The sequence below is a fragment of the Propithecus coquereli genome, unplaced genomic scaffold (assembly GCF_000956105.1).
Source record: "Propithecus coquereli isolate 6110/MARCELLA unplaced genomic scaffold, Pcoq_1.0 Scaffold79, whole genome shotgun sequence".
In the NCBI taxonomy this organism is placed as follows: Eukaryota; Metazoa; Chordata; class Mammalia; order Primates; family Indriidae; genus Propithecus; species Propithecus coquereli.
In genome coordinates, this window is record NW_012154062.1 from 7,192,443 (window position 1) to 7,204,721 (window position 12,279).

The 12,279-nt window shown below is 51.6% G+C and overlaps 1 protein-coding gene across 5 annotated transcripts in view; it reads right to left on the minus strand.

Annotated features, from left to right (window-relative positions):
* Window positions 1–11,808, minus strand: part of EBF2 (early B-cell factor 2) — a 180,017-nt gene extending 168,209 nt beyond the window's left edge. For 4 of the 5 annotated variants that reach the window (XM_012662955.1, XM_012662954.1, XM_012662953.1 and 1 more), the window contains exons 1-6: window positions 11,128–11,808; window positions 8,490–8,646; window positions 7,375–7,438; window positions 7,070–7,125; window positions 6,507–6,580; window positions 329–397 (exon numbers count right to left, since the gene is read on the minus strand). In XM_012662955.1, coding sequence (XP_012518409.1) covers window positions 329–397; window positions 6,507–6,580; window positions 7,070–7,125; window positions 7,375–7,438; window positions 8,490–8,646; window positions 11,128–11,258 — 551 coding nt within the window. In that variant the 5' untranslated portion in view covers window positions 11,259–11,808. The remainder of the gene's footprint in view (window positions 1–328; window positions 398–6,506; window positions 6,581–7,069; window positions 7,126–7,374; window positions 7,439–8,489; window positions 8,647–11,127) is intronic. The other variant, XM_012662956.1, reaches the window with a different exon arrangement.
* Window positions 11,809–12,279: the final 471 nt, after the last annotated feature.

The following is a 12,279-nucleotide window of genomic DNA, read 5'->3' on the forward strand; positions in this document are numbered from 1 at the left end:
TGCCTCTTCTAGAAAACTGATCGAGACCACACCCTGCCAGAGGAGAGAGATGGCATCATTGACCATTCTTTGCCATATACGCCCCTTATTAAGCTGAAGTTAGTGCACCTGGAACAGAATCCACTGTAGATTTAGAGACACTTTCCAAAGGAAGATTCTGACTTCTTCCACGAAAGGCCAACCAGCATGAGGTAGCCCTTGTGGGACCAGCCTCCTGTCTTGAGATAACATGAAACCAACCTTATGGCAAAGCCCCAAGTGATCAGTACTTAGCATTAAGCTCCATGAAAGAAAGAAACCAAAAAAAAAGAATCACTTTTTCCCCTACCTGTCGATGATGACAGGGTCTGAAGGAGTCTCATTTCGGTTTCCACAGCTTTTCTTTTCACAACATCGACTGCAGATTGGGAAGGAGCCAAAAGAAAGAAATTCGTTAAATCAAGAAAATATAATCAGCACACAACGTAAGAATGCTCACAAAAGCGAATCTGTTCACGGTAGCTTCCCAACTATAAACTGCTTGAGGGCAGAATTTGTGACCATGTTTTATTTTAAAAAAAAAAAATCAAATCAAATAAAAAACACTGAACCAGAAGCCAAAATGTACTTGTCCAAATTCTCACTCTGTGACTTACAAGCTGGCTGGTTCTCAGCAACTCACAACTTTCCCAAAAGCTGTATTTGTAACCTGAATCACAAACAATTGCATTTTAAGATCTATAAGGTCACTTCCAGTTTGGTGTTCAATGATTCTGTGAATGTATATTTTAAGTCTCTGTATCTCAACAAATATTTGAAAAAAGAGGGGAAAGGAAAATGTGTCAAATAGACCACAAGTAGCTGCCTGGACTTTTAGAAACTTTATTTAAATAACATCTTTCTCCAGAGAACTTGGTGTACTTTATAAATATTTATTCGTTCACTCATTTCTATCATTTTTCCAAAGATAAAGGGGGAAGACCAGAACTATGGTGTATGTTTTAAAACAGGAAGAAAATGAGGCAGGGAGGTGTAGGATGATATCGCCAATAATTTTCACCAAGTCTGGAACAGAAGTGGTACTCTCACCGTCTGTTAAGTGCCAGTCCTGAAAACTCTACTTCCCAAGACTTCCCCCCTCACAAAGCACTGGGTGGTAGAGAGCCCCTCAATAAATGCTGGCGGGATCAGCTGAGGGGAGGAGATAAAGGAGACCCCTTAGGGTAATTACAACATATAGAAAGTACTCAAAAGGTGAGCAGAGAGCAAAACACTCCAATCCAAAGTTATCCGTTCAAAATACCTAGACAAATGTGAGAAGGGCACGAGAAGCTTGGCGGCAGGGAATCACTGGGGAATCGCCACCCCCATCCCACCAGGTTGCCCATGTGCTGCCTGTTGAGTGTCACAGACTTCTGAATGCCCAGGTACATGGACCACTAATAACTGCAGTTGATTAAGGCCATAGTCTTGATGTGGCTTCCAAGAAAATCATTCTCATCCACGCTGGTTGGAGGACATGCCTAATAAATGTTAATAATCACCAGAGTATATGTGAGCACTGCCCTTCTCGTAACAGTTTCTCTGTAGCTTAAGTTGGATGTGGGGCCATAGAAAGATTGCTGAACTGAGAACTGCGGTTCCGGCGTCTAAGCTGTCACGAACCAGCTGCAAGAACTTAGTCAAATCTCTTTAACCCCTCTGGACTTTTTCTTCTTTACATATAAAACAAAGTCATTGGGTTAATTATCTCTAGAGTCCCTTCTAGGTTTAAGTCCATGTGGCTATGGGATCCCATGAGCACCTTTTGAAAGTGACAATAACGTAAGGAAATATGGAAGCCAGTGGCAGCAGCGACCCACAGGCCTAGCACCAGCCCAGTCCCAGATTTGCTTTGTGCCTCTCTGTCGTCCATTTGCCCCCCTCTCTGATCCTCCGCAGAATTAAACATAAACAAATAGATATTTTAAAACTTTTAAAAACCCATCTTTTCCACACAGGGATGTGTGAATTAGTCAGTGAACAGTTCTACCATCCTCAGAAAGTGAAATATACTTGAGAGACACTAAAGCATTTCACCAAATGGGCACAATGAGGTTTAAAAAATTTAATCAAATTAGTAGGCAGGAAAAGAAAAATGGTCTCAACTTTCTTAAATACCAGAGTTTGCCACTGGGAGTTTCTGAAATAATATTTGGCCTTTGAAATTATATTAGGTCTTAACTTTTAAAATTTCAATCCATCCCAAGATTAACACCAATAAAAATGCAGGCCAGCTGCTCTCCCACCTTCCAAAGCTCGTCTGTCTTCCCAAATCCCTGCCCCCACCCATTTCTGTCTCCCACCTCTCCTCTTTCTGAAATATCGCTTATGTCAATGTAATACCTTCGCAGCTCAGGCAAATCGCTTTTCCTAACAACATAATTTCAAAAGGCCCATACATGCTTGTTACCCAAAGACCTTCAAGCCGGGCTCTCCTTTGACATCACAGCCTGTCAACCTAACCCCAAATACATGTGCGATGCCAGGTACAATTTAATTACAAGAGCGCACACTGTCAGAATGTGCCGAGCTGTTTAGTTTGGGTAGGAAGGATTCGGAGGAGGCAGAGCAAGTTTGCAAAATTGCTCAGCTGAATTCAGCTGCTTTCCGTGGAGATTTCCTCCGGAGGAAAAGAAAAACAGATAAAAACGTAAGCCTGGCGCTAGCAGCGTGACACAATGTGGGGAATCAACTCGGGAGGAAATGATATTCAAAGAAAAATGCGAAGGAACTTTAGGATCCAGTTCTCCATTTTCCAACAGTAACACTTTTAAATATAATCTCTAAGGTGAATATTCAGCACAGAAAATATATAGAAGACACCCACTTAGCTGTGGAGCTACAACGGTAAAGGTATAAAAATAACGAAACTTGGTTGTATTGGCCCCATTTGAGCCCTTCTTAAAACTTCTCTGGGTCTCTAAGTTAGCCAAAGCAAATTCTTTTTTCTTTCTTTTTTTTAAAGATTTCATTAATATATCCTAGTTATTCTTTGTTTTTTAAATGACATTCAGGCCCCATGCCAGCAGTATTAGGACAAGCAAAGGAAAAGGAGGAACCTAAGATGTTTAGGAACCCACACCCCGAAACACTGTGATAGTTGACACCAAGGAACTGGGCCCCTGAATTACCCAGACGCCAAACTCAATTCTACCTTCCCCTTGCTGTATAGACAAAGCCAGAGTGACCAACTTCAGGTTCAGCTACTTTAGTTAAAAGGCTCTTAGGATTCTTTTCCAACAAGTCTCTAAGTCTGAAATTCCTGATAAGTGTCTTTCTAAACCAAAAATGACTGTAAAATAGGAATAAAAAAAAAGAAAGAAAGAAAGAAAAGAAAAAACTGAACTTGGCAATAGGCTAAGATTGTGTTCCTAACAATCCCAGAGAGGCTCAGAGGTGTCCTCCCCACCAAATGAATGAAAATGAAAGCTGTTCCTCTGTTTCTGTCTGGCTTGGTTTGGTTTATTTTATTCTAGTACTTATTTGGAGAACCTTTTATTTAAAACACTCTCAATGTGTTCACAGGCCTCTTTCGTTCTACCTCTGCTGGTGTCTCTGGAGAGAGAGAGAAAGAATAAAACAAGTTGGGGGTGGGCAGAGAGGGAATATGAGAAATTTTATCACAATCCTGAATTGTACCTGCATTTTTCAGAAAGGGAAAAAAGAAGAGGGATGAAAGCTGGCTTGGGAAGGAGGAAAAGCCCCAGCCTTAGACAGAGGATGACCAGTCAGCCAAACTCTGGCTTACAACAAGCTAAGATGTCCTTTTCCCCTCCAAAATCGTTTTTAAAATTCAACCCTCAACTTTCAAAAATCTGTCTCTAATTTCAAACTCAAATAAGCGCACAGCATGGTGGCTTTTGTTTTGTTTTCTTCTCCCCAACTCCTCCCTGCGATTGCATAACAAAAGTGTCTAAATTCACACCATCTGGCCGATAAAGACACTGGCCCCACTGCCCGGCTGGTCCATCTGATTAGTGCCCTGTCTAGGCTGCGCCTTGTGGCGAAAAGTCACAGCTGTGGGGTTTGCTCGCGCTCAATACAACTCTGTTATTAGCCAGCTGTAGGCCTTGAGACGACTTCTGTTCAAATTATAATATCTTTTAACCCTCTGAGCATTGAGGGCTCAGGGGTGGCTGGCAGCGACATAACAACTAGATTTCTCCTTGCTAATAATTGGCAAAATGAACCAAAGCGGGGAAGAGAGGAACAGAGACAATTGGGGAAGGGAGAAAAAGTTATTCCTAAAGAGATTTATTTTGTGCCTTTGTTTTGTTCCCCGCTCAAAGCTAAACACCAATTTAGGAGCCTTTTACTAAAGATTACAGAACATTAAAAGCATTGGGGGAGGTGCCCAGGTATGCCAAATAACACCATGCAAATGAAACTAAGTATGTGCAATAACCCTTGAGAAACAGGGCATCAGATTCATTCCAGAATCATTGACTGCTACAACTGGCTCTTAAAATGTGAGAGAAGGAACTCCCCCCGCCCCTGCGTGCAGAATTAACCAGCTCTGACAGATTGAATGAGAACTTCCCTTTCAGATGCATCCAATATTTGCCTTCACTCATCTCATCTACACAGACACACACACAAACACACACTGCAGACAGTACCCATCCAATGGATCATTTATTTACCCATAATTAATATTTGTTTTAAACTCTAGTTTGGGAAGAAAATAGCAGAGCATCTTCCCAGGTCTCCAATGCAGAGAAGTTACAGTACATTAAATTTTTATATTGTGTTACTAATGCAGGCTAAACTAGAGGCTTTAAAAATTGATGCTGCTACTTAAACAGCATAAAATGAGGAGGATTTGATTGGACTTAAAAATAAAAATGTCAGCCTTAACTACAGCTGGATGGGGCGTGCAAGTATTATTTAAAGTGATAGGTGTAATTCATTAGACAATGGGCTATTTTTTGGTTTTGTTTTCTTTTCAGAAGGTAATCTCTCCAAACAAAGCCATTTAAAAGTATAGAGAGGAATTTTTAAAAACCTGCCTTCGATTAACCAACCGAATCAAAGCATTCTATCTAGTCTAGGTGTTACACCCAAGTACATCTTGGAATTGTAGTTTCTTTCTGAACAAACCTATCCAGGGTCCCTGGCTTAAGGAAGTATCCATCTCCTTACTCCTTCACCCAATGCCTTGCCCAGCTACTCAGGCAAGGAAGCTGCAGCCACTGGCAGAGTTGAACCTTGCATTTGGAAAGTTTGTTTTTCTAATACTTGGTCAAAACCAAAACAAACATGTCTGATTGTTATGGTTTCTTCCTGCCTAGGTTTGGGAGAGAGACAGGGCTTCAGGGAGCTGCCCATAAAACAGTCCCTACTAAATCAGAAGGGCTACAATTACCCAAAACTAGCAAGTCTGGAGCGGGAAGACATTCATGAAAGCAATAGCAGGCAAGGAAGAATTGAGGCTGTCCCTCCAGTCAGAGGTTTTGGAGAAAGAAAAACATGCATGGAACAGACATGCAGATTTTTATAGTAAAATAACCACACTCTTCCCAGAGTTTCCTTTTTATAGCCTTTCCCGTTCGCCGCGGGATCCCCAACACCCGGCCCAATACCCGGCACGTACTAGGCACTCGATAAACATTTGTTGAAAGAGTAAGTGTGAAAAAATCTATTCATAGGACAATACAAAAAAAAAAAAGAATAAGTGTGGATAAATTTCTTCTGATGTTTTATTTTCTTCTAGTCGGGAAGAAGAAAAGGGGTAATACACGGGACTCCGAATGGAAAATGGGAAAGGTGGAGAAAGGAGAGTAGATTGCACCTTTCAGGACCCGACCACCAGAATCCAGCTGTTGCTCTGACCAGGTATCTGCCAGATGGGACCCTCCCCCGTCTGCCACCCCTCCCACACTGGTGGGGAACTGGACCCATCTTTCTACCCAGTAGTTCCTCCTGCCCTAAGAAACCCCCCTGACACATGAAGTCACAGGAGAAGCAACCACCCCCCATCACAGACAGATGCCTACCGTGGGGAAGTGCGTCCCCAAAAAATGGGCCGCTCAACCCTCTGGTGGTCCCTGGCCCAGACTGTGAGGGCTTTGACTCGGAAACTCCACAAGTGGCCGGCCTGGAAGTCTGCCCCCAAGCAGGCCTGGCAGGAACTGAGCAGTCGCCAATGAGTTCAAGGAAGGTCCTGGATCTCAACCCCCGCCCGGCCTCTGCCACAGACCAAGGGCAGTGCCAGGGACAGTGGAGACTTCGCAGGTGGCCAAGGAAACTCCTTCCACACCTTAAAGGTGAAATACTGAGTCGTTCTAGGTTTCCTTTCCGAGTCCTAACGGATATGCCCTAAGAAACTTGCCTTAAAGGAGGGTAATGGTGGTCCTGCCTGGAGCCGCCTCACCCCCCAGGCCACCCCGCTGCGCCCTCACCCCTGGAAGTCAGGCGCCCGGGAGCCGCCAGCCGGCTCACCTGCCCGGCCTTCCAGCCAAGCCCCGGGGAGAAGGCGCTATTACCTGCACATCACTTCGTGCGTCAGGAGCACTCGGCACATTTCCGGATTCTTATTCTGTCCCTCGTAAGCTATGGGCTGCAAGGGGGTGCAGGCAGGAAGGGAAGATTTGGAGGGTGGTGGACGGACAAAGAGAGAGAGGGGACTTTAGAACAAGCACAAAATCGTTGCCCCTCTACCCGCTACCGCGCGAGGACTTCCCCGCAGCACGGAACCTGGGCGCTTGCCCGATTGACTCAACTGAAATTAATAGAGAAGCTCGCCCAGGTGAAGACACGTTCTTAGCAAAAAGGAAAGTTTGGGGGGGGACTGAATGTCCCAATAACTGTCTCCTCTCTTCATCCTTTTTTTCACCTCCCCCGACCCCCAGTGTCTTCCCAAGCCAGGTAGAAACAGGCCCATTGGTGAGAGAGAAAAAAAATTTCCCCTGAGTGGACAAGGTGCGGGGTGACACGGCGGGGGGTGTGAAGTCGGACCCAGGAAGTCGTGGAGAGGGACGGTCAGAGACAAGGGGCGGGTAGAGGATCAGAGACAGGCGGGGAGGAACCAAGGGGCCTCCCGGCTCACCTGCTTGGTGACAGAGTCGATGAGTCTGACGTACAGGTCCTGCTCCGTGCGGACGCCTGCGGGAGGAGGGGACCCGCCCGAGTCAAGGGCCGCGAAGCCCCTTCCCGGCACCCCAAACCCGTCTCGGCCGCCGCGGGCTCCAGGCTGAGCCGTCGTGGAGGCAGAGACCTCCCAACCCCCAGCTGCAACCAATCCTCCCGCCGCCTGATCGCCCAGGTCCACCCTGGATCGAGGTCAGCTGTGGAAACACGTGCGCCTGCCCCACGCAGAAGCCCGCCGCCCGCGCCCGCCCGCCGCGCGCTCACCGTTGCTGTAGAGCAGCTGCAACTTGTAGTGCGTTCCATTGTTGGTCTTCTCGTTGCCTTGTTCCTGAAAAGGCAGGCAGCCGCGCTGGATTCCCTTCCTTTCCAGACCCCCAGAATGAGGGATAGACGAAAGAGGCGCCCCCACACCACTTCCCGCCGCCCTCCTCCCCATCAAACAGCAGCTTTGTACAACGCCGACCAGTCCCAGGTCAAAGGGCAGGAGCGTCTGCCCATAGGTGGCTGTCCTCGGAAACTTGCCACGGCTCCCCGCTACTCGAGCCTCTCCAGCCCTCTGTCCCTCTTCCTTTAAAATGCCCTAAGAAGTGGGGCCCCTGAGCGGCGACAACCGGACAACATGCCAAAGCTGCCTTTACACAGGCGCCACCCAACCCTTCCCGCTCTCTCTGTCCTCAGGAAGCCCCTGGCACTGGGAAGGGCAGCACTCTGACCTATCCCGAGAGACTGAGCCTGCCGGGGCCATGAGCTCAGGGACCGAGTTCCGGGTTCAAGAGGGACTTTGGGAAGCGCCTGTTCTAAAGCGCACATCGTACAGCTGCGCAGCCTGAGACCCAGAGAGGGCAAGGGATTTTCCTTTGGTCACATATCGGTTTAGGTAGACTGTCCTTCATCTGAGATCAAATCCAGCCGCCAGATCCCCGGGCTTGAGTTTGGAGGAGGAGAGACGGCAGGGCCTGAAGGCGGGCGGAGGCCGGACTGTGGGTTTCCATCTAGTACCGCTTTGCCCCACTCTGCTGGCGCTGGCAGGTGCAAAATAATTAAAATAATCCAAGAAGGGCAACAGCGGTCTTGGGTGTACTTTTTAACTACGATCTAGTCGGAAGGGCGTTTGCTCCACGGTCAGTCCGTAACCAGGTGTTGCTAAAGACCCCAGGCTCGTGCGCAGAGCCAGAGCGTTCTTGCTGCACCGAGCGCAGGAGCAGGGGTGGAAGGAGGTTCGGGAATCGACTGATTTAGAGGCTGGGGGTGAGAAGCCTCGATTTATCATCCCTGATGATGCAAGTGGAAAAGTGTCACGAGTGACAGATGGAACCTTTAGTGCTTTGCAAGGAGGGAGTTATTAGGCCGCAGGGAGGGAGGGGGGACGTTTCGCTTACTTTGTCGTTCTCCACGAAGTCCACGAAGGCCGTGCGCTCGATCTCCACCGGCTGCCCCTGCCTGTCGTAGAGCGCCAGGACAAAGTGAAAGAAGTTGGATTTCCGCAAGTTGGAGGGAGGCTGCTTCTCAAAGTGGGCCCGAGACAGGGCAACCCCGCTGCGCAGGAAGAGACACGGGGGACACCGGACACGGGGAAGGAGAGAAAGACATGATGTTACTATTGAACCCACGCAACACTGCAAAGGGGCAAAAGTCCAGGTCCCGGGTCCAGAGTCCTGAGCCCTTCCAACCTTTTTTCAGTTTGGATTAAGAAGCAGGGACTCCTTAAAGGAGTCGCAGTGGCCACGGGGGTCTGGTGGCAGAGCTGACACCTGGGGCCGCTGCCACCACCCAGTGGTCCAGGCTCCTGGCATCCCATGAAGAGCAGCTCACCTTCAGGCCTTCAGAGGAAACTGAAGGACCCAGGCTGCAAACCAAGGCCTGGAGGGTCCCCCAGGCGGTGGCCTGTGTCCTATCCCGTGGGCTGCCGCTATCCTCTCCCCTAAGTGGCACCACTGCTGGATTACAATGCAGAACTAGGACCTGGGCTTAAAGGAATAAGTGCCTCATTTGCTTTTGAAGAAGTGACACTTTTAGTCCGTCTTCATTTGAGTTATGTCCCGGTGCCACTGGGCACAACACCCCCCAGGCTAAGTCGGAAAGGCCGTGGGCAAGAACCCTGCTAGGGATGGGGGGGGTGGGGAGAATAGGCGGATAACCCAGTGCCCAAGTCTCGGTCCTACAGGCCTCACCCCACTGCTTCCCTCGCTCTTCCGAAAAGTTGTGCCCAGGACAGAGGCAGGGCGGAATCCCCACAACCAGCACCAAGAGTCACGGGCCACTGCCAAGGACGACCGATACCAGGGACCCTCGCCCCTAGAGCTGCTGGGAGTGGAGAAGCGAAAATGTTAAGCAGAGAACACCCTTGCCTGGGGCCAAGGCAATCCCTACTCAAGCTGTGTTTGTCGGCAGCGCCAGCCAAAATCGCTGGCCATGAAACCCAAGTTGGGGGACCCGGGAGGCGCCCTCGAGCGTTTTGAGTGTGTGCACACACTTCCCTGCCGACCTGTCTCGGTCCGGGGCCAAACTGGCCACCAGATCACATTTAACCGAAGACTCGAGGAGCAGGCGAGCGCACAGACGGCGGGAGCTGCCCCAGGCGCTGGGGTTTCCCAACCTGTACCCTGGTGCTCGAGCATTTCACTCTTTTGAAGAGTGTAACTTATGGCTAGAATCCCTCCGATCCGACTGCCTGTTCCAGCTCTAACAAACTTTTTGATCCCGGGAAGGGAGGAAGGTGCAGAAGGCGTCTTTTAGGACCCTGGTTAAGGAAATACGCCGCGGAATCGGCTCAGCGATGCTGCCTTATTTCCCTCGGCTTGCAAGCCCAGCAGGTCCCCAGACCGCTTCAGGAAGCCACCGCCACGAAGCGTCATCTGACCGACTGATACCAGCGCATCCCTGGCCCAGGCGAGGGAACCGCCGCCGGCCCAACTCCTGGAGCGATGCGACTTCTGCTTCCTCGCCTCCAAGGGTGGCAGCCGGTTCGCTCTACCCGGGACACCTGGCCTGTCTGAAAAAGGGGTAATTTCCGTGCGACGCTGGGATTTAAAGGAAGATGGCCAGGAGGGCGGACGCGGAGTCGAGAGCCGTGCGAGAAGTTCGTGGGTTCTTTGGAGGTAAGGGGGCTGCCTCTTGCAGACAAGGACGTGGAGGCCACAAATCCCAGCCCAGCAGTGGTGATGAGGGAGTGGGACCGGAACGTCCTCGGAGGCCGGCATTCTGGACCTGGTATTTACTGTCCCAGCACGCCGACGCTTAGAAACAAAGTCAACTTCAGGGACCGCACAACTAGAGGCTGGTGATCCCTGTGCCTGCCTGGCGGCTGGTCTCCTTCCCTCGCCTCTTTCTTCTTCCGCAACTCCTTCTACTGTTCCTCCTGCGTCTTTGCTCTTCTCTTTCATCTCTTCTCTCCCCCATCTCCCCGGCTCTGAGCGTCTGGGCCCCCGTTTTATCTCTGAGCCGGGACCCTCCAGCCTGTCCGCCCTCCCGGAGCTGCGGGCCGCCGCGCCTTCCCCGGCAGCCGCCCCGGCCTCTCCCGCTCTCTCTCCGCGGCCACCATCTGGCCGCGCGGCTCCGGTGCTCCAGGACTCGCCCGGCACGATGCGAGCGGAGAGGCGCTCGCAGGCAGACCGGCGAAGCCCGGGAGTGGCCGGGGAGCCGCTCTCCTGCCGCGGCCGGCTCGGGTCCTCGCGCTCCGCTCCGGGCCAGGGCGGCTCGCAGGACTCGGGGCCGAGCTGCCAGACGGTGGATGCTACTTGTTATTTTCCCTCCCAGAGAGTGGACTGTGGGGGAGGAACTCAAACGACCCAGGCAGTTGAAAAACTCGAGTGCGGGCTGCCGGGTGAGGGTCCCCTGCCCGCAGCGACCCTCTTGCCCGAGGGCGAGCCCCAGCGCGCGGGGCGGCGCGACAGATGGGGACAGAGAGCGAGAGAAAGGGAGAGAGGGATGGGGAACAGGGGAGGAGGCACACGGAGAGACAGACACAGTAAAGCCAGCGACATGGAGAGCATAATGACCATGCGGCCGTCCCGTTACCTCTGCGCGGCGACGTTGGCGTCCACCACCCCGACATTGCGGACCCAGGACCTGACCGAATCCATCTCGGCGCCCAGCGACTTCTCTTTCAGAGTTGGTCCTCTTCCTAAAGTATCTTGAATCCCAAACATTTAAAAAGTGTGTGATCCTCTACTGTCGCTTTAAAAATAAGAGTTACAGCACAGTCCTGCCTGTTCCCGACGCTGCCAGCAAACCGTCTCCTCCAAAGCAATCCAAGAAAAGCGACCAAGTGCCGAAGTTTGAGTCTCTCTCTCGAAAAAAAAATAAAATAATAATAATGATGATAACCCGTCCTTTGCTTCCCTGGCGAGGTGAGGGCGGCTGTGGTCGAAGTTCAGGTTGCAGCCTGCGCAAGTTCAGCTCTGCCGTCTCAGGCCCGCGCCCTAGGTCGCTCGCATCCTCCCAGCCGCAGCGCTACCTCCTGCGAGTGATCACAATTTAGCAGCATCACCTGTTCTGGGAGAAACTGGAGGAGATTGATGGCTGCCTAATCTCTCCCCTTCCTCCTGGTGCCCCCCTCCCTGCTCCTCCCCACCGCTCCAATTTAGAAAAAAAAATCCCCAACAGGATCAGTTGTAGAAGGAAGGGGAAGACCCGGAGCCGAGAGGAGGCGGTGGCTTCGAGCGCCGCGGAGCCGGGCTGCAGCCGCGCGCGGGACCCATGAATGGGTTACTACGGCCCCGGCCGCCGGAGGCGGAGCCGCGGCCCGATAAGGAGCCTCATTTGCATGGACGCTCGGGATTGGCCGGCGGCGGGCGAGCCAGGCCGACGTCCTCCGGCGGCGCGCGCCACGCTCTGCGTTGCCGGGAGTCCGGGAGGTGAAAGGGGACAGAAAGCTGCGGGCGCCGCGTCCTTGCCCGGACCCCGCGTGCGTACGCTGGACAGGGGGCGCCCCCCAAACCCCGCACTGACTTGGGGCAGCGGGGCCCCGCGGGCTGGGGACGCGCCGGCTCGGCCTGGCTGCGGGAGCGGGGAGCCTCCGTGGATCCTGCCTCTCGATGTAGGTTTTTTGCAGCCTGCCGGGGGGCACATGCGTTCCCGGGGCTCGGTCTGTGCGCGTGTTGGGGAAGACACGGAGAGTGTGGCCACGTGTATTTATGTCCCGTGCAAATGTTCCCCCGAGCACGCAGC